The following is a 25,222-nucleotide window of genomic DNA, read 5'->3' on the forward strand; positions in this document are numbered from 1 at the left end:
GCGGATAAATACGAGAGGCCATGACTCTAATAGACGACCTTGCTTACCTTGATAGGAATTATAGAGCATCTTGTTACGAATCAATTCATCACCAGCGTAAAATGACGTACAGAGATTGGATGGAAGAGGAAGCTCATGTAGAACCTCTTGTTGGGCCACGTGGGGCTGTTTTCAAGGGCACGATGTCGAGTGATTGGCTGTAGCGTATTGTTTCAACGCTAAAGATCTGCGGTGAATAGTGGGTTCATGATGGATTACAGAGGCTAGAGTCATGATAGATAAACTACAGCATCATGAGGAGATGAAGGACAAGATGATGATCATGGATCACGGGGGTCTCTTAGTGTTTCATATCTACTCAATATGATTGTCGCACTCCCGTCAACATGATCAAGGTGATCTGCAATGACCTCGTCTTCAATATCGCATCGCTCGTCCTCCATGATGAGAAGAGCTCCCAATGCTGACCCTGAAGATGCATCATTTCCATCTGCCCAGTCAGCTCGACCTGTTCTGGCTCATTTGAAGCCATCATGGTTCATACCGCGATACCTAAAAAGCTTCAGGTGGATAGTCATCGCCCTCGCATTTACCCTTGTCTCATGGATAACTTATACAAGACTTGTAAGTAAGCCAAATTTCATCATCACCAACTCAACTAACAACATCAGCTTTCTCAACCCCTGAACCACATTCTTCCCGGTCATCATGGCTCATCCACTCTCACCGCCAAAGATCTCAAAGCTCTCGCAGTCCCTCAACGATCCTCCAAACCAAGCGCATCCTGTCGCATGCGTCTCTTCATGCCCGCCGACTCACCACATATCAATCTCTGCAAAACCATCATGTCCGCCGTCGCGATGGGTTATCCCATGCCCATTCTCCTGAACTGGAAGCGTGAATACAATCGACCTGCATGGCACTTTGCAGGTAGTCATATCGCCAAGCTCGAAAGTCTCCTCGCAGCTATCGAAACACTCCTTGAATCAAAAAGCAACGATGTGGGCGAGGACGATGTAGCGGTGTTGGTAGATGCGTATGATATGTGGTTTCAACTTCCACCTTCTGTTTTGCTAGAACGATATCATCGTCTTAACAGGGAAGCAGATGCAAGGATAAGCAAACAGTGGAAAGATCTTGGTATCGGCACTGACTTTCCTGTATCACCACCTCGACAAGACATAATCGTCACTACAGCAAAAGATTGTTTTCCCGATGCATATTCAGGATCGGATCCTCACTATGAGCACTGGCCTGAATCCCCCATGCCGAAGGACATGTATGGACAAGACACAGATAAAGTCCCATGGTCTTTTGATCCAGCGCGCAAATACAAAAATGTCCGACCACGATGTGTGAACAGCGGTCTTATCATGGGTTCTATGGGAGGATTGAGAGATGCTCTGAAGAGATCTAAAGAAAAGATCGATACAGTGGCTATGAAAGGTCGTCAGCTTTGGAGTGACCAGGCGCTTATTGGCGAGGTTATCGGAGACCAGGAAATTTGGCGCGAGTGGATGAGACATGTTGGATGTTCGTGGAATGGCTCTGCTGCTTTCAACGACAGAAGCTCGCTCGATCGTACAGTGGGTGGTATCGCAGATGCGGCCCTCCTTGGGAAACGATTCGAGTTTGGTATCGGTCTAGACTACAACTTCACCACGGCACCACCAACATGTTCCTCCGAAGAAGACGGCTACTTCGTGAATCTCTCAAACGAGACTGACATCCGCGAAGAATCTCAAAAAGCCGGTGTCCCAGGGGATATCCGCATTCACGGTATACCATCCGAGCTAAGCAACATTAAAGACAAACTACTCTCTTCGACAAACTGGGGGACAATCCCGCTCTACACAGACTTCTTCTTCGGCACGACACCAATAGCAATCCATCACAACGCCTACATAAACGGGCTTAAAGGCTTCAGACTCAAGAACTGGTGGCACAGGATGTGGTACTATCCTCACCTCCGCCATCTCATCACCCAACGTCTCCAACAAGCGCCTTCATCTCAAACTCTCGCAGAGATCGATCTTGGCGGAGATAAGATCGCGTATAAATCGCCGCAAGAAGATAAGTTGCGCAAACCCCGTGTGTTTTCTCCCAAGGAGCCAAACTTTACGCCTATAGACTGGGACGCCGTGTGTCAGAAGCCTGGTCACGCTGTGAAGTGGCACGATGAGCTTTTTGGTGACGACAAAGGACCCTTGGCTGTCTATTCGGTGAATTGGTCATAGTCCGTGATTTAGAGGAGAAGGAAGAAAAGTCTCCGACAATAAACACAAATACCTACTTCCTTGAGGCATGTGTCGCACACACAGCAAATCCCTAGATCTCTTGGCGTCGTCTCATGACACATGACAAATCACGGCAAGCCTCGGACCCGAGACGATGAAGTACTACCTTGACCTTTGTTTTTCGATCCGAGCTAAGATAGTAGTCGGTTATAGCTCCCCCTAGTAAGACTATTAGCCCCGGGAACCATCTGGCTCTACGATCTAAAACGCCATAGCTCAGCCTGAATAAACTCCCCCTTCAGATAAATCAGGGACCAGCGCCCGTACGGCGAACCTTAAAAATGTTAGAGTGGTTGTTCGAAAGCCTCATTATCCCCCAAGTTTGTTTCCTCGATAGTTTCAAGCCTCTTATCCCTTGGTCTGGGATGACGGTCTTGGCGAGCAGTATCCATGGACTCGGTGCAACGTTAGACGGGGGAATGGGTTTCTGGGAAAGTGTTGGTGGAAGGGCTGAAACAGTCAGACGTCACTTGGCTGACAATAGCAGAGGAGTACTAAGTAAGATTTGTAGTGTCATGTTTCAATTCAGAGTCGACGTGACTGCATTATCTCGAGTCCGTTGGTTCACAGGCCAAGGAAAAGTCCCAACCTGCCAATCAGGGTATACAACCATCAACACCATTCCCATATATGAACATAAAAAAAAGCTGCTGAAAAGAGCGCTTTGGGTCAATGCCCCGGAGGTTTGTGCTGCTTCAACGGCCAGGCTTCATGATGTCTCCTCCGATAGCCTGACGATCTCACATATACTCCTCACAAAAATCATATCAACCTCCTGTGGCGGCTCCGTGTCCATTAATCTCTCTTCTCCAGCACCTCCTTCAGAGATCATCCTGGCTGTAGCCACTAGCCTAGAGATACAGCGAAGAAGGCCTGATTCAATGTTTCGAGTCGCATTGTCTTGGGCAGTTGCTGTAGATGTTTCCTCCTTGCCGAATCCCATGACTGTCAGGGGAGCACTGAGCTTCTTGGCGAACCGACCAACACTAGGTGAGGGGTTGACCTGAGGTGTGCCTAGGCCTAGAAGCGATGCAGCCTTCTTGGGGATGTTCTCACCCTGCTGTTTCGAGTCGGAGGTCGACGCTCGCTGTCCTGATGGCTGGTTGCGGGGAACCCGTGAAACGTAGTTGTAGGCGACGATATGCGCATACAAGGCATCACAGATGTAATCTGAGCAGCCAGAAAACACATGTCGCAGCGAGGCCCACGGCACTGGAGATGCGGCGGCGCCCGAATGTGTGTTGCTATCATACGAGTGTAACCGCTGACGTCTGGTGCTAGCTGAGTCGCGACCATGTGAGACAACCTTCTTCCAGATTGACTTTCGCGGGTGCAGTGTCGATGAGTCGTTGGCTGGCTCAGACCAAGCGTCGACTGAAGGTTGCCGAACTTTCTTTGAGTAGGCGCGGATTGTTTCTGTGGTCAAGCTAGATGACAAGAGCATTGTTTCCGGGAAGCAAGCAATTGAGACTCGTAGTGTTTCGATAATATCAGGTGGCAGTGGCACGGCCTTGGCCAAGTCGTCAACGGGAATTTGAGGAAGACATGGAGGATTGGAGTCGTCTAGCCAAGATTCGACAGTAGGGAGTGGTGATGGAGGTGGAGTTTGTTCGATATAAACTGTGTCAGGTCGTGACAGTGGTGGGGGAGGTGGATAGTTATCCATGAATGTGTCTTGGTCCTCGATTTCTAGCTCAATTGATCCAAAGTCTGATTTGAGAAGGATTGTGTTGTTGTCAGTCTCGTCGCGAAAGCGCTGGGTGTAAGAGGGTGACTGCTTGGTGTAACCTTGACTGTCCGGGCCTATCCGCGAATCAAAGCTGGGTATTACGATCCGAGGAGTTGTGTCCAATGGATCTGTCGCACTTGTGAGGGATGTTTTTCTGGGGGGGATAGTTGGCGCGTCCATAGATTTTACTGAGAATTGCCTTTTGTGTTTGCTCTGTTTGGGAGACTCGTCAATGCAAGAGCAGGCTCTGTGAAGCCGAGGTCTGAGTGCCTCCATCATGACAGTGATATCAAAGGTAGGCTCGGTGTTTGGGGGTGTAGGAGGTCGTGGTGATAAAGCAGCTGTCTCTTTTGGCGTGGCCAACTGTTCCCGGACTTGAGGCTCAAGCTCATCATCATCATCATCATCGTCGTCAGAGTCAATATCAATCCAGCTGTATTCTTGTCCTCGCGTGGGTGATAAAAGATCCTTGGGCGATGGCGGGTTTCCACTGGCTGATGTGAGAGATGTCGCTGTTGTGACGATGGATTGCTCGCGTAACTTGATAGAAGGCACCTCAATGGCTTCAGAGGATTCTGATGATTCGGACTCCTCGTCAGATTCGATTTCATCGGTACCGTGCCCACGGTGTTCAAGAAAAGACACCATGGACTGCCGCTCTTCTATCGACCCTAAATTCTGTACTCGCACGGATCCGGATTGGTATGGGGAGGTAATAATTCGACTGGGTCCCATTATACCACGATTGACCTGGTCCTCTGCAAACCACACAGGAGCGGATGGCATACCAGCAGTCATGTTCTTTGCCATAAACACTGAGCTCGATCTTTCCAGATCTCTGGCGAGCACCTCGGGAAAACAATCCATCATGTCGTCAATGACTTCTTCGTCGAGAATGCTTGGTGTCTCTGAGCGGGAAGCTGGTAATGCAAGCGGTAGTAAGCCTGTCATACTCGAGACTGAACGTCTTTTCGAAGGAGTAGATGATGCCGAGGGCGAAGGTGAAGCCTCGCGTGAATTTGGATCTTGTCTGTATAAGTATATAGCCACTGGAATCCTAGGAGCGAGCACAGACATGGAGGCTGATGCAGGGACGAACAAGACCCAACAACGAGAACAGACCACGAATCAACGTGATTCACTGCCTTGTCATCTAGAGGAGGGCGATCTCAAAGGGCACGACGAGACTTATATGATTTGACTCGGACTGGAACTTAATCGCAAGTCATCAGGGAATAGTGGATATAAGAGTGGCCAGAAGTGGACATGCAGGGCGAGACACCGTCGATCGAGGGAGGCAGGGGCTTATTAGTCCGTTAGATCGACGAGACCAGGTACAAGTACGTACTGTATGTAAACGTCGACAACCATGGGATGGAAGCAAAAAATTGGGCTGCAGAGGGTAAGTCAAAGAATGGACGGGCGGGGTCTGTTGCAGTTGCACATAGCACAGGCCAGGTAACCAAGGACGTGATACTGGCATCGGGACTGGCGTTGGCACTGGTAACGGACGAGATGAATGTAACTAACGGCCACGCCCTGACGACAGGAATGATGTGGGAATCTGAGTGGCGTTGTCGGGGAGGCAATGGTCGCGCCGCAAAAAAGCAAAACAAATCAAGACGGACCAAGACAGGTTCGTATAGGCCATCACCAAGCGCCGCGGGCTCTAATGGGCCTTGACTCTTTTCGACCTCAAGGTTTGGAAGCTGCTGATCCCTGGGCGAAGATATCAAGGCAGAAGCGCAAGGGAGGACAGGAAGGGGGTTGTCTGTGTTGCCCATGAGCATTGTTACCTCCATCTCGGGATGCAGGCTGCTGGAATCTGCTGTGACATGTCTACATATCACATCACATCTCCACTTGGAGAACGCGAACATGCCTACGGCTCTCACAAAAAGCTCAAGCGGGAAAATGCCGCGAGCTACTGTCCGCGAACGGCAACTATGCAGGGCCGGGGAAGCTGAATCGCCGCCAAGACAGAACTTTGACTTGAAGCTGCCATCAGTAAGGAAAGACAACTGAATTCCACTTAGCGTCGAGACAAGTAAGCAAGCAGTGCAGCATTGGACATGGTGTTCCAGTGTGCCAAGACATTATGAACAAGGGCGTAAATAGCGGCTGGGCACTGAACTCGTCCACGCCATGGGATAGACAGTTTTGCGTCAGTGAGATGGTTAGATCCTCAAGGCGGGTGAGTTAGTGCTGGTGCATGATCCGGGAATAATCAACGATCTGCTTCCCCCGATCGCAAAGCATCACCGGACGCGATCATAGTCAGGCAGTAAGCACCTTGGCCAGTTTAGCGGCATTGTTGTGATAGCACCGTGGCTGAAACGGAAGACTGGTATGTAAGCTAAACTCTGATCCCCATTGTCAGGTCTCGACCCCAAAATGGTCAAGATAGAGCAGAGCTCTCCTGAGAGCTGTCATCAATAAGCGATTCCGCCGGGGAAGACTCGGATCTGTAAGCAGGGAGACGATAATGAGAAATAGCCAGGGGACGGATGGAGATGCGGAGAACCCAAGCAGGCCAGGATCAGATTATGACAGACTTGACAGGAGTCAGGACAGGGCAAGACAGGGTAGTGTGAGAGGGTCCCTGATCCGCACATGTAAGGGAGATCATTAGAACTGGGTCAGGCATGCGTGTATGCGTTACGCTTATCGGTCACCACATGGTTATCGTCTGCACGTGCTGGAAGCGAAAGGTGACGAGATGAGATGGGTTGGGCGAGAAGTGATATCACTTTCAAGCCTAGGCCATGCGTTCTCATGCAGGAGATCGAATGAGGAAAATGTGGCTCTATCGAACTGTTGCTGATGTCAATTTGATGATCAAAACTGGAATCATCACCCAGTTGACAATGGGCTTAGTCTGGTATGTGATAGTGTCCACAGGCTAACTCTCAATGAGAGGAAGAGAAGCAAGAACAAGAAAAGAGGACCATTCTCTGTGTAACTAACGGTCGGCAAGACATTTCATTAGAGTGGAGCACATGAAGCAAGGGAGTGATGTCAATCGTTGAGGGAGAGACTGGATGGTCGATGATGATGCGAGAAGCAAAAAGCAATTAAGTTTGAAGCAGGTAGGGACCGTCTTCCAGGGCTTCAGTGCAGATTCAGAGGAAACAGCTGTAAGTTACTCCGTACTGGGTGGCAGCTGAGACAGTGGAGCTCAACTATAGTCGATAGTTCTGACTGCTCGTGAACAGGCTTTGATCTAGCCTCGATAGCAATAATTCAATACATCTTTAATCGAAATCAACTGAAGCTACGGCCAATATTGTCAATATTCAAGCTGAAGCCGGAGAATTGGATCTATCAATCGTTGATGGTACCTGAATTATGGATACATGGTGACATTTCTAGGGGACTCGTGCACTGTCCACCGCGCTAATCTACAGAATCAGAATCAGGCGCTCACCGCCCGCGGCTGCATTTGGCGCAAAGAGAACGGACGGGATCCACCAAAAAAGCAATCAAAACTTTGCGGCTACAGACGAAAAGAAAGGGTCAAAGCTTGTGCTTCGACTGAGCAAACAAACACAAAGAAAAGTTCTTTCTTTCTGCAACGATCCCAGCAATTTTGTTTCGGCTTTTTCAGAGACAGTAGATCTCCTTCATTAGGCCTCGTCTCGTCTCGTCTGGTCTTAGTCTCATCTTGAAAAGTTCCTAGACCTAGAACTTGACCTGGACCAACCTGGACCCTTCACAATACGAAGAGAAAAAAAGCCATTGAAAAAAAGTGAAAGACGAGCTCTGATTGGTCAGCTACTCAACACCACCTAGATTTTTAGGTGCAGTTATAAGTGCCTGTTGGTTTTGCCCGCCATCGCTTCAGTCTACACCACCACAAGCACCATCTTTGTTTGCTTGTTCTACAACACTTCCAAGTCTCCCGAACGCATGGTCCATTGCGGGATTTAGGACCAACTGTCTTTGTGAATTGGCTGATCCCGACTCCTCGGGCGCTTTGCAGCAACCATTACCAGACTTTGGGCCAACAAACATTCCTTAGTTGAAAGCCCAGCAGAGCTCTTGGTGAAAACCATCTCATTAAATCCGAAAAAGACATTCGTCAACGGCAGCCAAAGACAATGCTGACCCAGGAGTTCGTTTCGACCATCTGCGGCCCTCCTCTCGCTGCCAACACAGCCATTTCCAAGGACGTCGGCATCTACTCTCACTCCCTTACACCATCCCACACCATCAAGGCATCTTTCAAGAAGAGTTCCACCCCTGTCAACGGCCTAGCCGTCAGTGAGTCTCATATTTTTGCGGCACAAGACCAGAAGGCACATGTCCACGTCTACTCGCGTATACGCGGCAACCAGGAGGCTCTCGTGCCGTTCCCTGAGAGGATCCGCAGCTTGGCCCTTGCTGGCCAAGTGTTAGTCGTGGGCTCTACCGAGGGCAGACTATTTCTCTGGGAGGTTAGTTCAGTCTCACTCACGCCGTTGCGAGTGCTACCTTGTATGCGTAATGCTATTTTCGAATGTGAATACTGACAAGTGATATAGACGTGCACAGGCCGGCTAGTGTCAACACCACCTTGCCATGTTCAAGCCGTTTCTTGCTTGGCCGTGACGCCATATCACATTCTGTCCGGTTCTGATGACTCAAACATTAACGTTTGGTCAATATCACGACTTCTGGAGCTCGATGCTCAGTCGGAACAAGAGCCTGATCTAACCCTCTCCAATCATCGTGGTGCTATCACAAGTCTAACTGTCGGTCCTGGTACCAACCCGGAAACCAGCATATGCGTGTCTGCCAGTAAGGACAAGACATGCATCATCTGGAACTACCAGACCGGCCAGCTTCTCCGTACACTGCTCTTCCCAGCCTTCCCTCTCTGCGCCCGTCTGGACCCAAGTGCCAGGGCACTCTTCGTGTCTTCTGAGGCCGGTGCTGTCTACCTTGTCGAGCTATTCGGTGGGTACAAGCCGTTGCTTGGTTCCCGCAGCACAGAGCTACCGTCTATTGTCGTGCAAATCAACACCCCGCTTGCTGTTTCGGATCCAGAAGTTGGACAGCCATCATGCCTTGCTCTGACATATGACGGCACTTCGATATTGTCCGGACACACCAAGGGCAAGATTCTACGGTGGAGTCTGGCCGAAAACGGCCATTCTACAGACGTTGCGAATCTAAATGCTTCTGTCACCAACCTGTGTTTCATACCTCCGCTATCAACTGAGCAACCAACAAAGGCGATATCCATTGTGAAACCGAACCAGAGCCTAAAGCGGTACAACTTTACGGCCCAGCTTACCACGGATCTGGGGGAGCATACAAAGCTCAATCAGCTGCTTGAGACGAGTGGGATCCCATCGGAAACTCTTGAGGCAGCAATCTCATCTGTGACAAATCCACCAGAGACCCAACAAGATGACGAACTTGCTAGACAGGACGCACAGTTCCGTGCCATCATAAACAGCTGCAACCTGCTCCAAGACCCGATTAGTTAGATATCTGCCGCAAGCGCACACCCTTACAACATTTAGCTTCCCAAATACTCTAATGTGTAATCTCCTGAGAGCACACATAAAGCAACCACCGTCGAACCTCGTTTTGGATTAGTTCATGTTGCTTCCCGTCTCTTTTCTCAGCCTCAACGCTCTAGCATGTCCTATGTTACAAGTTGTACAACTCACGTTGCTGGCCTCGTTCACTCCTCCTACCAACTTGGTCCTCCCGAGAAATATGTCAAAGCGTACAGCAGGTTGCACATGTGTCACAACTCACATTCTCTGGGAGAAGCATTCTCAGCTTTACTTCCTTGTTTGGAGACTGAATTCGTGGTGGCTGCCATAACCCGCACCTGGAGTTGCATCTCACCGGTTCGGAGTAACGTGCATCGTAGTGAAAAAGTTCTTGCAGCAAAGTGTGGCTGCATTTCAGTTTCGTTTCTTGCTTGACGCAAGGGATTCTCTAATGCAGATGATAAATGCTGTGGTTGCTAGTCTTGATTTCTCATGCAAGGGGTTCCGATACCCTCTGCGAGTGTAACATCTGCCACTTCACTAGGTAGAATCGTTCACCCAGATCCGATAAACGGGCTCGTCGTTTAAATAAACTTGACCATATCGGGAGGGACATGCAGTCGTATTTGCTGGGGAAATGACACTACCCGATACTGACCCAGCTGAGGTTTTCTGATTGATCATAACATTATCGTCATCCAAATTGAAACTTTTTCGTTACATGCGACTGATGATGCTTTTGACATTGGTTCATTCTTAGTCCCTTGCATATGTCTTGTTATCGTACCTCCCGACCGCCACGACGCGGAATAGTATCCGACAGGAACGGCTCCTAAGCCCGAGACAACACGCGCGAGAGAAGAGATCATCACTGCGGTTTTGTTTCCATGCTTGTATTCTATATTCTAGCCCATTGCTTGCAGTTGTTCTCGGACATGATCAAGAACCCGCTGCAAGGAGAGGTAATTTCAGCTTAAGGGTTTAAGACAGATGGCGGATATGCCCGTAGGGATTGGATGCGAGGGATAGGAGTAGCTGCGGTGAGGCATCAGTGAAATATGAGTTGGAATGATATGATTTTGCACGAATAACTTTGCTTTTATGAGTTGGGTGAGGTTCTGAGCAGCTTGAAGGGTTAAAGTCGGTATGCCATGTAGGTATTGGAAGGAGTGGACTTGAAGTCATGTTCCAAGTTTCCTATATTCACAAAGAATTCATTGAATGATAGTTCAGCCTCAATAAGTATTGAAGCATAGAAGCCAAACCACTCATTTCTAGGAGACAGTGACACATGCCCTCATATTTACGAAAGTCGGGTAAAACATCAATGCTCTAGGGTAGCAGAGAAGCACCGAAGATACTGATCATGTCCTTGGTATGTACTACAGGTAGTTCAGGATACCAAATCGTGGGCATACGTAACCGCGATACAGTATTCTCCAGTAAGTATATCATTAGTAAAGATGACATCTACCAAGGTCATTTCCTTGTAGATTTGCCAATAGCTCTTTCATAAATGCACGTCGTAATGATTGATAATACACCGATATCTACGGAGCATGATGCCGAAGAGCAATGGCCTTTTAAGCACTGTGCTCGACTTCAAGTAAATGCTGGCTTAGTACAGTACGAATTAGAGTGAAGGAAAGACCGGCCGGAGCGGCAAATTTCTCCGCGCCGACTAACACCGAGCTCGCAGCGTCAAATGCTTGCATCATCGGATACTTTCTAAGCCGTCGCGAATCTTCAATCTAGTCGATTTCCCCAACCTACAACATACACCAAATGTCTGTCGTCGGTACACTCAAAGGCGATATGCCGCAACAAGTCCGATCACTCGTGAGTCCTGCCCCTCATTGCGGCCACCGAAATTTGCAGAGATCAGCGTGCAGTCTTGATATCGACAATTGCTGATGGGAATTTTATCCAGTACCGCCAATTATTACGGCAAGGCTCGCAGTTCGCTGCGTACAACTTCCGAGAGTATGCGAAGCGACGGACGAGAGATGCTTTCCGGGAGCATCAGGGCGAGCAGGATAGCCGGAAGGTGCAGGAGTTGGTGCAGCATGGGATCAAGGAGCTTCAGAGCTTGAAGGTGTGTGGCAACGATGCTACCGGGAGGGGGAAGTGCTGACAGAAATTAGCGCCAAACAGTCATCAGCCAGTTCTACCAACTCGACCGGTTAGTTGTTGAGGGTGGAATCTCGGTTAGTCAGGTCCATTGAGATCACATATCTAGCGTACTGATATCCGCACCAGGGCAAGCAGACGGGCAACAATCAAGAGATTTTGAGGCAGAAGGAGCAGGGGTATGTAAAAAGCTGCTATAGCCACCATTCATCACTGACAATTGACGCAGTTACGACTAAACGATTTGACCATAACGATCTCGAAACGACTGGATAAAGGATAAAAGAGACAACTCGTGTGTACAGTAGCATGGTTACGGGGATAAATGTATATGTATCGGATACCACAAAGGTTCAAAGGCGTCAGCGAGCCCAGGGGGTGTCTCGAGGTACTGGAGAATGGGCAGTGCGGCTCGAATACTAGATGGCGAATCTCAATTCTGATTATATTTGGCTCTTAATCTTTGGTTTATGTGTCAAATGCTTTTAGTCTCTAGACGTTTTAAAATCGGAGCTTTGGCAGCACCATCTGTTGAGATATCTTGCCAAAACTTCGAAACTAACGGTACCAACGGTGCTAGTGTCAATTAACATCCATTCGTCTCCCTAGCTTTGTACATTTGCCATTATTTTTATTTTATTTATAATTCTCCCTCTCTGTCGTTGGCCTCGTATAAGGCCATCATATCGAGCTTTTGACTTTTCTCTGAAGACTTAAAACAATGAGACCCTCATAGCAGGTCATTACTTCAGAAGTCAAAACCATATAAGGTCTTTCTGCCTCAATGGCACAATTGCTGCCTTGAACAAATAATACTATATATTGGGCCATATCCTTGTTTGAGGTTAAACCTCAGTGGCCATCATTTTCAATTCTTCTCGATGTTAGATTACGTCAGCGGGTCTCACCAATTTCAATTGGCCAACTAACAACCTTCGACAGCCCATCGCGACTCGCAACTCAGCCTCGTTAACCAAGCTGCAACGGCAATATTGTTACGAGACCACAGCGCAATCCAATCGACGTTAAAATAAAGTTTTATATCATCGCTATAGTATCATAAGAGTCGCCGTAATAAGTCAGCCGCGATGGCGCCAGGAGTGAGTGAATCACTGCTTCCCTTGTGCAACCATCGACTAATTAGTATAGACGCGACGCGCCAACAGATCAGGATACGCCGAGCACGATGACTTCGAAGGTACGAAATGACCGATCGCGCGCTGCGACGCGTACTAATTAACCCAAGGTCTTCCCGTGCGACAATGGCGACAAGAATGGATAAAAGTTGCGCCGCCGCAACAGCAGGAACAGACCCAACAGAATGATATCTGGTCGATCGATTTACCTCACGGCATGCCGAAAGACTCGCATCTACTGCCAGCCCACAGCCAGGAACTTCTGGCGGCTGCGCGATCCGGAAGACTATATAAAAGACCTGCGCCAACCGAGGAGGAGGAGGTAGATGCCGATGCAGCCCCCGAGAAGCCAGAGAAGAAGGAAGAAGATACAAGTGCTCGAGGTTTCAGCGTGAAAGTATGGAAGCAGTTACCTCGTAATATCGATACACCTGGTACATCACATCTTGCGAAACGACAGAAGAACACCGTGACGATCGCCAGTCGAACGGTGGAAGAGAAGGTTCAAGGACCGACGGTTACAAGGGCAACTGTCAGAAGAATTGACGCCGCCGGAAATCCATATACGGAAGAGGTTACGCTATCCGATGGTCAACAAGTGCAGGGCGAAATCGTTTCAACACGAATTGAACAAGCACCTGTTGCTGGCTCTGAACCACTTGCTACGACACCAGTTCCCAACCGACGAAGGCCGCCACCACCCAAGAGAAAGGCCAAGGCTGGTCCTGGCCGAGGAAAGAAGAAGATCAAAAACCCTCTCCCTGATGCTAGTGCTCCTGCGCCGGCGCCTGTCGCTGGAGCAGATGGTGTTGTGCCCGCTGTTCCAATTAAGCCCGAGAACCCTGCAGAAGCGGTACGTTGGAGCCTGTGGATGTGCTGTTCTCCATCGCTAATTTTAATAGGCTATCAAACAGGAACGTGAAGACTCTGCCAATCAGGATAGTCCAATGCCGGATGCAGATGACGACGATGACGATGAAGATGGGGATGATGACGAGGGCGACGAGGGCGAAGAAGGAGAGGCAACACCAGCTGCGGAGAGTCAAGCAAATGGTGAAAACAACAAGTCACAAGATCACGAGATGACAGACGCGGCTCCCACAACAGCTACCGAAGCAGCGCCAGTTCCACCCCCTGCGCCAGAACCAGCACCCGCGTCTCTCCCAGCTCCTGTTGAAAACAACGAGCCTGATGCTTTCTTGCAAACCGACTCATCTGCGCCCGTGCCTGTACCACCGAACCCTATGGGTCTGGCACCTCCAACTACTCTCACACCTGGTGGATCCAGACTCGAAGGCAGCCCCCTTAAGAACGTGGTTATGCCTTCGCCTACCAAGGAGGTGGATCAGGAGCAATTGTTGAAGGCAGCGATAGATGCACCTCTTGCGGGAGATGAAAAGTCCGTGGAGCCTGAACTGACTGAGGAGAACCTCGCACGGGCATCGCTTGAGCCACCAACCAAGGATGATGAACCCCACGGTTCAGCGGAGGAACAGCTATTGAAGGCGGCCATAGATGCTCCGTTCGGGCCAGGACCACAACTGGCGGTCGCATCTGTAGTTGAACCTGCGGATTCGACCATAGCCGAGCCTCCGTCTACCATTGTCGGAGAGGCCCCTGAGGTTGCGACTGATCGCGATGTTCCCATGCTGGAGCCGACCGACAGCGAAGCACTATTACCTCCTCCACCTGAAGAGGTTGGCAATATTGCAACCACGCCTCCTGGAAGCTCTGGTGAGCCTAGTGCTTCTGGCCCCGGCAGTGAAGTCAAGCCCTCAACAGATATCCAGGCTGGCGAGGAGGCAGCCACACAGCGGCCACCTTTGATAACAACTGAAACTGGGTTGACAGAGGATAGCATCAAACCTGATGATTCAGCCTCTATCACTGCTCCTATCTCTGACATCACAGATGTCCCAGCAGTAGCTCCATCAGTTGTTGATCCCCCACCTGAGCCGCCTGCTGAAACCACCGTGCAAGATACCACCATGGAAGAGGCTGTCCAAGAGCCTGCCCTAGAAGAAACTAAGGAGCCCACCCCACCTCAACCTGAAATCAAGGAAGAGTCTGCTCCTCCTGCAGTTGAAGAAGTTCTTCGTGAGGAATCGCCTAATTTGCTTTCCAGTCTGATGGACAAACTTGATGAGCAGCATGCAGAGATCGAGAGTATGAAGCAAAAGGCATCGGCTGAACCTGCACCTGCACCTGAATCGGCGCCAGAGCCTGTTGCTGAGGTGCCCGCAGAGGTACCTACAGAGGCTGTCATCGAGCCAGCTGCTGAACCCGTCTCTGAGCACATGTCTGAGCTAATCGCCGAGCCTACTGCTGAATCTGCCCCTGAAACTGCTGCGGACCCTATCACTGAGGCCGCTCCTGAATCTACTACTGAGCATCCTGCGGAAACACTGGTAGACCCCGTTCCGGAACCAGTCACAGAGCCGGCGGCTGATGTTCCTCCTGAATCAGCATTGATACCTGAGGCACCAGCCGAACCAGTTGATGAGCCCATGGTCACCGAGGAAGTTAAGACTGAAGAGGTGAAGACCGAGGAGCCTGCTGTTGAGCCTCCTATTGATGAGACTCCTGCTATCGATGCCCCGGCAGTTCCTGAACCTTCAGTGGCGGAGGAACAGCAAACACAACAAGAACCAACGCAAGACTAGAACGGCTTGCATGGGCCCAGTGATACGCTAGTTGAAAGGGATCAGAGAGGTTTTAGAAGAGCCAATGGCCGTGTAACTGATCAAACAGAAAGAGTCGGAGATTGTATAACATGTAGGGGAGATAGCTCTAATGAATTCACGGACAACAGGCAATAAAGTATATGGTTCACCTATACATATCAGTATAGAATTTTTCTTGTGGCTCGATCTCTCATTGTTTCAGCTCGGGTTACTAAACCAATCCAGTTTGCGCCTCTCCCACCGAAGTACTACTGTTGCGGTGAACCTCCACAGCCTTGATCTTCGTTTGCTGGGGCATCGCATAGCGACCATGCATGCGGAAGCCTCGTGCATGTGCATTACTAAGTCCCAATAGCGCGGCGCTGGTAAGTAGTAGCCCAATGAGCACAATCGCTCCCGCTTGTGTCATGTTTCCTCCCAGTGCAGCAGACATGTATACCATCAACTTAGCCGCTGCTTCAAGATAACCCTCCAAACTCGACTGCGTACGTAGCCAAGCATGAGTAACAAGAGCTTGTAAGTCTGCATCTGGGCCGCGCAGTCGCACGCTGTGTCCCCCACCAAGATCGACGGTGTATTCTGTCATGGTTAGACTTTCTGGGGACGGTCCCGAGTGCGTCATGCGTTGCTTGATGGCCCAGATATTGAGGATACGAGAACTGACGAGAGTGAGGAGAATGGCGAGACCCCACCAGTCTTCGAAGATGACCATGAAGGCTATGGAAGTTGATGTTATGAGGGGGCTGATTAGGTAGAGGAGGTGACTGAGCCAGTCGACATCGGAGAGGGAAGCCCAGTCTTCGTGATCCTCATCGTCGTCTTCTTCATCCGAGACCCTCGATTTTCTCATCACTTTCCCCACGATTTTGACTACATCCCAAGGGGTGTCTAATCCAACATCCAGAGTGATGATGTTCTCAGCGCCGTCTTTGACAAGGCTCTTGAGATAACTCGCAGTCATAGTATTCTTCACAGCATATTGTATCTGGCCGAGCGTCTGGGTGGACAATGCTATTAAGCCAATGGGGGCTTCACGTTCGAGGTCATCGCATGCTTGTTGGTAGTGTAAACCTGGGGCGAGGACTAGGGAGTCGATCCATGAGGCGCCGCCGGTGAGAGCAGTGCGACGGGAGATAGTACGAAGGTCGGCGAGGACGAGAAGACCGCTAGCTGATAGAGTTATGTTTGGGAGGGGAGTTGTAGACCATGAAGGAATTAGAGATCGAGGCTGTTCATGTAAGTGGGAGTTACGGGCACTAGATGTAAGACAAACCTCCATGTTATATACCATCTCTTGAGTCTCAATCACCAAGGGCACTATATCAAGTCTAATATTGGTAGTTTCCCCCATAAATCTCCTTCGTCTTCGGGTTTTAATATCTATATACTATGAAAGGCCTGTCCTAGGCACGCGGATATATCGATGATGGCATCTCTGTGCGTATATCCGCATGACAACTACATGAGAACGCATCGAGAGACATAGCTGTGTCCTGAAACAAAGAAACTACCGAGACAGTCTCGATGGGTACGTTTTTTGGTCCGAAGCTTGGAAGTAGTAGCAGCAACAGAGTGTGGGTTTGAGACATGAGGTTGTGTGAGTGGCACGGGATCTACACACGCGCGGGGCGGTCTCATGATAGAGGTTCGCGTGCAAACTTACCAAGACTATCTGATTCAATCACCATGAGATTGGACATTTTAAAGCTTGAAATGATTTCTTCTTGAGCTTTGACATAACCATAAGATGATTAGATATGTACGGATTAAACCGATTGCTTGCAGCGGAAACTCCCCTCTCAGAAAATGTTGGAACCCAGCATCAAGGATACGACTTGGATTTGGGAACAACAAAGATCACTAAAGTGCCCCAGTTCTCTATTCAGGACTTTAAAAGTAAGAGTAGATATTAAGTCCAGAAATAAATAACTTTATCGCTTTTATAATTTTACATGGCCAAGTATGAATGACACCGGGAAATTACCTACCCTAGGCTTATTCGATGACTAAGCATTGCGCAACGAACAGATAAGCTAGCCGTCATGATGCAAGCAGCTCTGAAGCTCCCAAGCGTGAAGCCGCACAACATCCTCAACGACAATCATGCGGCTCTCACTCCAACCATTGCTCCTCCTGGGGCTCTCGGCCCTCGGCGCCGCAGTCTTCCAGGACGAGGTCGGCGAGATCGATTTCCATCACGCGCTCCTCGGCGTTCCCCAAGTCGAAACCACCTTCTTCCATCGCCCACGAAAGCAAGATAAGGCGAGCCTCCTTTACACTCTCAGCGACGTCGGTCTCATCGGCGCCGTCAACCCCAGCAATGGCCAGGTTGTTTGGCGTCAGCAGATCGCGGATGATATCACCAATGGCGGTGGTTTCCTGCGCGCTGCTGAGGGTGAGCATTGGGTTGCTGCGGCGTATGGATCGCGAGTTCAGGCGTGGGATGCGCTAACGGGGCGAAATGTGTGGCATAATGAGTTTAAGGGCGAGGTTAAGGATCTTGAGATTCTGGAGCTTACTGAGAGCTCGAGAAAGGACGTTTTGGTTCTGTATGACGAGGATGGCACTACGGTTCTACGACGCATACACGGTACTGTGGGAAATGTTATCTGGGAGTTCCGTGAGGTCTCCAAGAACATCCCTCTTCAGGTCTCAACCGACATCTCCAAGATCTACGTTATCAGCCTTCACGGATCGCCTGCTTCTTACAGCCTCAAGGTTACTGCGCTCGACACTCTTACAGGAGGACGACTGGACGACTTTGCCATTGGCACTAAGGGTGACGTCCATGGACCCAAGGACGTCATGTTTGTTGGAGGCAACTCTGCCGCCCCTATCCTCGCATGGGCCGATAGCACCCTCACTAAGCTCAAGGTCAATGTTCTGGGAAGCAAGACGACTCAGGACCTCAAGCTACCTTCCGACGCTGTCGCTGTTACTATTCACGCGCCTCACCTTGTTCAGTCCCAGCCTCATTTCCTTGTCCACACCCGAACCAAGACCGGAAACAAGGCCGAGGTCTATCATACCGACTTGAAGAGCAGCCAGGTTACCAAGGCCTACGAACTTCCTCACCTTTCTGGCCCTGGTGCCTTTTCCACCAGCTCTGACGGAGCCAACGTTTACTTCGCCCGCGTCACTGAGGATGAGACTCTTGTTGTCTCATCCGAGTCTCACGCTGTTCTGGCTCGATGGCCCTTCAAGCCCGCTGGCGATATCGAGGCTGTTCACGCTGTTGCTGAGGTCCTCAAGAAGCCTGGCACTGAAGGCTTTGCTATCCGAGCTGCTGCTGTCACCAAGTCAGATGACTGGGTTCTTGTCCGTAACGGCGAAATTGACTGGAAGCGACCCGAGGGTCTCTCCGGCGCTGTTGCTGCTGTCTGGGCTGACATTCCCGGTACTGAGAACCTCGCCAAGGTTCTTGAGGAGGAGGCTCACACCAACCCTCTCTCGGCCTACATTCACCGTGTTACACGACATATCGACGACCTTCAATACCTTCCTGACTACCTTGCATCTCTCCCTCAACGAATCATCACCAGCATCTTCGGTGGTGAGCCCGCTGCTAAGAAGGAGGGCCTGCACCGCGACACTTTCGGCTTCAATAAGCTGATCGTGCTTGCGACTCGCCGCGGTCGTGTTTATGGTCTTAGCACTGAGCACAAAGGTCAAGTCATCTGGTCCAAGTCTGTACTTCCCCAACTTCCCGGCGACTCTCTTGAGATCAAGGGTATCTATGCTAAGGATGAGGGTGTCGTCACTCTGCGTGGCGCCAAGGGCGAGTACGTCGCTATCAAGAGCGACACTGGCGATGTTGTCGAGGTGATGCCTGCCGGTTCGCTTCCCCGTGTTTCTAGCACAGTAGTTGTCGATAGCCCTGCTGGCAAGTGGTTGCTTCCTGTTGGTGCCAACGGAGAGATCGGACCTGTTCCCGCCGGCTTCACTCCCAGCGAGACCGTCGTTGTTCGTGGTGAGGGAGAGATTCTTAAGGGTGTCAAGTTTGTTGAGGAGAACAACAAGGTCACCGAGCAAGAAGTCTGGCAGCTTCAGCTCTTCCGTGGTCAGAAGATCGTGGAGATTGCTAAGCATGCTGCTCACGACCCTGTCGCTTCTATTGGCCGTGTCCTGGCTGATCGTCGTGTCAGCTACAAGTACCTCAACCCCAACACAATCGTTGTGGCTGCTATTGACGAGGCAAAATCGTCTCTGTCTGTTCAGCTGCTCGATACTGTCTCAGGTCAGGTTCTGGCTGCCCAGTCCTATGCTGGTGTCGATGCTACCAAGCCCATCTCTTGTGCTATGGCTGAGAATTGGTACACCTGCACTTTCTTTGGCCGATACACCCTTGAGGATGGCACCAAGCGATCTATCCAAGGCTACCAGATTGTCATCGTTGACCTCTACGAGTCTTCTTCTCCCAACGACCGCGGCCCTCTTGGCGACGCTGTCAACTTTTCGTCTCTCAAGCCTGTTGACACACCAACTGGACCTGCTCTGCCTTGGGTTGAGGAGCAAGCTTATGTTTTGTCTCAGCCACTCGACAAGCTGTCGGTTACACAAACACGACAAGGCATTTCAAACCGACAGGTTCTTGGCTACCTGCCTGAAACCCACTCCATCGCCGGTCTGGCTCGCCAGGTCCTCGACGCCCGACGCCCGGTTGGCCGTGACTCAACTCCAGCTGAGAAGGAAGCTGAGGGTCTCATCCAATACACTCCCAGCATCGAGATTGACCCTCGGTCAGTCATCTCTCATCAGCGAAATGTGGTGGGTGTCAAGGACATTCTCACAGCACCAGTCATTGTGGAGAGCACAAGTCTGGTTGTTGCTTACGGCGTGGATGTCTTTGGAACACGCGTCGCACCCAGCGGTGTATTCGATATTCTTGGAAACGGCTTCAACAAGGTGACACTTGTTTTGACCGTTGTATCGCTGCTGGGCGGCGTACTCTTCCTCTCACCGATGGTAAGCATATCCACATTCGCACTCGCATTTATGGTGACATCTTGGCTAACAAAGTTCTAGGTGAGGAGGAAACAGATCAACAGGACTTGGGAGGGCTGAAGGGGATGAAAACAAGAGAGGGCATGTCATTATCTGGAGCTAATTACTAGACCCGGCCGACGGTCAGGCCAATGGGAGGAGAACATTTGGTTATGAGCTGTAAATGGAAACAAAGTATCTACTGATCCACGTCATGCCAGTGATTTTTAACGATTGTTTCCGTCGACAGATGGAGGTGGCTAGCCTAAAGGTGTCAGCCTCACAATCTAACGATCCAAATGAGATGCCCCAACTCGAGAAGCCACGTGCTATATCTGTCAGCTTAAACGGCCGAGATCGGGATCTCCGCGAGTCCCGGGAGGCGGAGCATCGCCGGGCTTGGCGCCACGGCGTCGTCGGGACTGCAAGACAGAGACGCGGGAGCCGACAAGCCGTGCTTTGATTATATCGTGAAAGTTGGTGGTGACAGCAAGTGATTGGTGAACAGTAAGCACATGGATTCCCCTGCTTTGTTCCTCGTATCACTGCCTGCATCTAGACATATACTTGCTCTGCATATGCTTCGTATAACATGATTATTCTCACTCAAGTCTAGGACTTTGAGCTGACGGTGGGGAGATTGGGGAAAGTATTTGCATACACGGGTTACTCAATGCACTTTTGACACCTCTCATGCCAAACGAATCATGTTTTTCTCAGAAGATCACGAGGCTGAACGTGCGACCACATCAATGAGCATCTATTCTTGCTTTCCAATCATATTTTGCGAATGAACGTAATTAATTCCTCCGGACCCTCGGCAAACACGAGAAGAGGCTTCTGGGGACGAATAAGCTGTGGGCAGTTGGGCTTTTGCTTTTTGCGGGGTAATGAGATGGAGGTTGCTTCGGGATTTATTTTTAGGAGGAGTGATTCTGGTTGGATGGGCGCTGGGTATTGACTGTTTTGGTGTTGTATGATTTGAGTTCATGATATTGTTTTGTGAGGTTATTGTAGTATCATATCATGACCTCGGCACGGTGTCGTATCACGCTCTTGATGATATACAGACGTAGAATTAGTACTGGCTTTAACACTGTATCGTCGTGAAAATACCTGTAACACCACATCCGTAGGGCTGGTAGCTCAGATCGTGTGACTATCTAGTGATGTTGTGTAAGTGGCTTACCCAGAAGCGAGTCCGATATGCCACTCCCGGCCTAGCTCCCTTGACAAGTTAACGTTGCCATTTGACAGAAACTAGTACGAACGAGCTAGAATAATGGAAGTCAACAGACTGACCGACTGACCGACTGCCTGACTGCCTTGTGCATCGTCACATTCTAGAGTAAGCCTCGTATTGCAAGACGATCTCCCGTCTCTCCACGGGGAAAATGGAACCAAAATAGCATGAGTCTAGGACTGAGGCCGGGCATGGCCTCCACCGTCAGCTCGTGTAAGTCAAGTCGAACCTGTGAGGTAAGAATAGAAACTTGATACTCGAGAAGAAGGCAACATACATGGTGAAATCGAGTATATAAACTCCCCTTCCTAACCTCCAGATCCCAAACTTTCTTCTCCATCCTCACCAACTCAAACACTGTCTTCTCTCGCTACAAAACACACTCTCGCTCTACTACATCTTTCTTCCTACAAGAACCACCAACCGCAAACATGAAGTTCACCATCGCCCTCGCTGCTCTCGCCTCCTTGGCCGCTGCCACTCCCCTCGACGCTTCCAGCACTGGCTGCAAGCCCGGAACCTACTCTTGCACCCCTGACAAGACTGGCTGGCAGGTCTGCGATGTCAACGGCAAGTATGTTGTAAGTCATCACCACTTCCCTCTCTTCTGCATCTAGGACAAAAGTCACTGACCTTTCAAAAAGGCTGCCGGTGTCTGCCCCCCCAAGACCTCTTGTGTCTTCTACAAGCCGAGCGGCAGCCCCTACTGTGTCCCCCCTGGATTCAAGTTCCCCAAGGCTTAAGCGGTTTTTTGATCTTATGACCTGATAGCTATGGGAGTCACTGGGTGCTTGATGAGACTCTCGACAACATCTTCTATCTTGGTCTGATACTGGCTTTTGAGGTTGGGTTTGGAATGGGATCGGGATTGAACTTGTGCATTTGGTCTTTTCTTGTTTTCATGCCTTGCATGAGGTCCTTTCCTTAGAACAAATATTAGATATGGAACATAGCTGGTTGGGTATACATACATATATATAGGCACTTAGCTTGCAACTTCAATCTATTGCATTGCCTTTGACCTTTGCCTGGACCATGACTGTGCTTGAATATATCCTGACTAGGTTGCCTTTACTAACTGGCGCCTCAGGGAGGAAGAATACTTCTGACTCTAGATATAGGTGCCAGTACGTTCTCCAAGGTCTAATAAACCTCCACTCGACACGACTGATGCTGAAACGAAGGGCGGTGTATATGACTACTTGTATTCAATCTAATTTCAATGATGACCAAAAAGGTATGCTCTAACTGCCTATGCTATCCCGAATGTCAAAACTCCATGGGGCATCCCAATTGTTCTATGTGCACAATAATCTAGCAGTCACCCTGCCAGTTCTTGCTAATCCACTGCGCCATATGGTAGGTGAAAGTACCATCAATGTATCGCTGAACATCAGCATCACTGTAATCACCTGCGCCAGCAAACTTCAGGGCAGGGATGATCCAGGGCTGGATAAAGTCAAGGAAGACAAAGTCAACCGTCTCCGGATCGCCCTTTGAAGGCATGTTGACCTCAGCTTGAATACAGTTGGGTTGTTCGTAAAACTTGAGAGGCTCATGAATAGTGTCATCACCATCAGTGCCGATATCGTCTTTGGTTGTGTATCCAGAGGTCAGGTCAGGTTTGTCAAGGAAATTCCTTAGTTCAAGACGCTTCTCGTCCTCATCCTCCTTATTGGCCTCGAACATAGCCTTCATGGCTGGAGCGGGGAATGCCTGCTCAGGCATAGCCAAGAACTTAACATCTGCACCGTTCTCTGACAAGATCCTTCCGGCACTGTTCAAGAGGTCGATAACTTTGGAAGCAGCCTTGTACGGGACGTCGGGGATGTAGCTGAAGCCGCTGGTAAAGGGGCTAACAGCGTACGTGCTATCCCGCGTGAAACCGCCCTTGAAAATGTCGAATCGAATACCGCCGGTGTTGAAGATGGCCAGTCTAGCCTTGTCCTTGCGATCCTTGCGAGTGATAATATCAGGCAAAAGCTGATTGGAGATCCAATAGTAAATGCTGTCCTCATCTGTATGCTTGGTTCTTGTCATCCAGAGGGTCTTTGGCGCACAACCAAACTTGTAGTCGAGCTGAAGGGCCTTGCGAGCACGAGTGATCATCTGAGTGACTCTCTTGCCATCTGCAGTGGGGAAGGTAGACTCGTTCAGGCCGGTGTGGTAGTGTAGGCCGTAGAGGTTGTTATCGATGTATCGTCGAGTAAAGGTTGGCGAAGCAGCGGCCTCGACCTCCTTAGTGCCGCCCTTGCTGATCCCGTCGATTGACATCCATCCAATGGTCTCAAAATATCGACCACTGGCTATCGCAAATGCCTTGGAATCGTACTGAACAGCATCGCGAACGTGTGCATGGCCGCCGAAGAAGGCAATGGGGATATGCCAGTTCTGTTTTCGAATGGCGGTAAAGATGACCTTGAACTCCTCCATGCGAAGACCAACATGACCGATGACGACAAAGAGATCCGGCTTCTCCCGAATAGCCTCTTGGAACCAGTCCTCCTTGATGGTGTCTTCCACAGGCTGGACAACGGTGTTGTTGGCATTTCCTGTGAAGTCGAAAAGGAAGCCAAAAGCTACAATTTCGAGACCCTGGTTCTTTGTCTTGAACTTCTTGTAGCGCTGAGCTTGGGGAACACGATCGCCAGTCTTGAAGTCGATATAGTCTAGGTTGGAAGCGAGATATTTGCCCTTGTAGTTTGGAACGGTGGTGTTGTGCTCCTTATCAGCCGAGTAGGCCTTGTAGAGTTCATGATTGCCAGTGCAGAGGATGTCGATGTCGGCTTCGGCGTAGATATCGTACTGGAAAAGACCCTTGGGGGAGGATGCATCGTACAAGCCGTTGCCTTCGATGCGATCGCCAGTGTCAATGACTAGAAGGTCGCTTCCTTGCTCATCGGCCTGCTTGCGCATATGCTTGGTGAAGGAAATGTAATCTCCCCAGTCGGCAGAGTATTGGGGCCTATGATGTTAGTTGTGATTCATCAAAGTGACCAGGTAAGACATACTCCTGAAAGTGACCGCCAATCCAGCCATGAGTATCAGTTGTGTGGATAAAGTTGAGCTGGCCCCAAGTAAGGTCTCTCATGGGACCCGGGATAGGCTCGATAGCTCCAGGTTGCGACGCACAAGCTACAGCGACCAGCGCTGAACCAGCAGCGAGTGTTTTACTCCTGAGAATCATGGTGGCGTTATGTGACAAGACAGAGACTGATTGTGGTTGAACAAGAGGGTGAAACCGCCTTGTTTTGATGGATGAAGAAGAAAGAAGGCGGCCGAGTTCGGCTCAAATGGACGAGGCATGATAAGGTCGGCGCACGGTAGAATGACGTTGGAGGGGACCCTGAGGGACAACAAGGCTTCGAGTGCCGTGATTGGTTGATACCGTTGGCATGGAAGCTTATCAGCGAATGGGAAGCGTTGGATGGCTCCCCGCAAGGGGTCACGACCAGTCGATAGCGCACATCAGCGGGTCCGCTGCCTGGGCCACGAGGACGCGCATTCCAAGGCTTCAACCCGTGACATGAG

At 50.1% G+C, this 25,222-nt stretch overlaps 9 protein-coding genes across 9 annotated transcripts; 6 read left to right on the plus strand and 3 right to left on the minus strand.

Annotated features, from left to right (window-relative positions):
- Positions 1–405: 405 nt before the first annotated feature.
- On the plus strand, positions 406–2,237 carry FMAN_01711 (uncharacterized protein; the record flags this gene model as incomplete). The annotated part of the gene is made up of 2 exons (XM_041822045.1): positions 406–624; positions 672–2,237. The coding sequence occupies 2 exons, from the start codon at positions 406–408 to the stop codon at positions 2,235–2,237; spliced, it is 1,785 nt and encodes a 594-aa protein (XP_041677055.1).
- A 769-nt stretch (positions 2,238–3,006) lies between these two features.
- On the minus strand, positions 3,007–4,977 carry FMAN_01712 (uncharacterized protein; the record flags this gene model as incomplete). The annotated part of the gene is made up of 1 exon (XM_041822056.1): positions 3,007–4,977. The coding sequence occupies one exon, from the start codon at positions 4,975–4,977 to the stop codon at positions 3,007–3,009; it is 1,971 nt and encodes a 656-aa protein (XP_041677056.1).
- Positions 4,978–8,126: 3,149 nt separating this feature from the next.
- Positions 8,127–9,500, plus strand: FMAN_01713 (uncharacterized protein; the record flags this gene model as incomplete). The annotated part of the gene is made up of 2 exons (XM_041822067.1): positions 8,127–8,462; positions 8,550–9,500. 2 exons carry the CDS (start codon positions 8,127–8,129, stop codon positions 9,498–9,500), a joined length of 1,287 nt encoding a protein of 428 aa, XP_041677057.1.
- A 1,800-nt stretch (positions 9,501–11,300) lies between these two features.
- Positions 11,301–11,884, plus strand: FMAN_01714 (putative ISD11 Iron-Sulfur protein biogenesis, Desulfurase-interacting protein; the record flags this gene model as incomplete). The annotated part of the gene is made up of 5 exons (XM_041822078.1): positions 11,301–11,354; positions 11,446–11,610; positions 11,660–11,722; positions 11,775–11,824; positions 11,875–11,884. The coding sequence occupies 5 exons, from the start codon at positions 11,301–11,303 to the stop codon at positions 11,882–11,884; spliced, it is 342 nt and encodes a 113-aa protein (XP_041677058.1).
- Positions 11,885–12,733: 849 nt separating this feature from the next.
- Positions 12,734–15,444, plus strand: FMAN_01715 (uncharacterized protein; the record flags this gene model as incomplete). The annotated part of the gene is made up of 4 exons (XM_041822089.1): positions 12,734–12,745; positions 12,795–12,843; positions 12,892–13,634; positions 13,684–15,444. The coding sequence occupies 4 exons, from the start codon at positions 12,734–12,736 to the stop codon at positions 15,442–15,444; spliced, it is 2,565 nt and encodes an 854-aa protein (XP_041677059.1).
- Positions 15,445–15,676: 232 nt separating this feature from the next.
- On the minus strand, positions 15,677–16,744 carry FMAN_01716 (uncharacterized protein; the record flags this gene model as incomplete). The annotated part of the gene is made up of 1 exon (XM_041822100.1): positions 15,677–16,744. One exon carries the CDS (start codon positions 16,742–16,744, stop codon positions 15,677–15,679), a length of 1,068 nt encoding a protein of 355 aa, XP_041677060.1.
- An 824-nt stretch (positions 16,745–17,568) lies between these two features.
- Positions 17,569–20,529, plus strand: FMAN_01717 (uncharacterized protein; the record flags this gene model as incomplete). Its single annotated transcript, XM_041822111.1, has 2 exons — positions 17,569–20,430; positions 20,491–20,529. 2 exons carry the CDS (start codon positions 17,569–17,571, stop codon positions 20,527–20,529), a joined length of 2,901 nt encoding a protein of 966 aa, XP_041677061.1.
- A 1,593-nt stretch (positions 20,530–22,122) lies between these two features.
- On the plus strand, positions 22,123–22,434 carry FMAN_01718 (uncharacterized protein; the record flags this gene model as incomplete). Its single annotated transcript, XM_041822122.1, has 2 exons — positions 22,123–22,272; positions 22,336–22,434. The coding sequence occupies 2 exons, from the start codon at positions 22,123–22,125 to the stop codon at positions 22,432–22,434; spliced, it is 249 nt and encodes an 82-aa protein (XP_041677062.1).
- A 571-nt stretch (positions 22,435–23,005) lies between these two features.
- Positions 23,006–24,878, minus strand: FMAN_01719 (related to 5^ nucleotidase; the record flags this gene model as incomplete). The annotated part of the gene is made up of 2 exons (XM_041822133.1): positions 23,006–24,656; positions 24,703–24,878. The coding sequence occupies 2 exons, from the start codon at positions 24,876–24,878 to the stop codon at positions 23,006–23,008; spliced, it is 1,827 nt and encodes a 608-aa protein (XP_041677063.1).
- Between the last annotated feature and the right edge of the window lie 344 nt (positions 24,879–25,222).

The sequence above is a fragment of the Fusarium mangiferae genome (genome assembly GCF_900044065.1).
Source record: "Fusarium mangiferae strain MRC7560 genome assembly, contig: FMAN_scaffold001, whole genome shotgun sequence".
Classification (NCBI taxonomy): domain Eukaryota; kingdom Fungi; phylum Ascomycota; class Sordariomycetes; order Hypocreales; family Nectriaceae; genus Fusarium; species Fusarium mangiferae.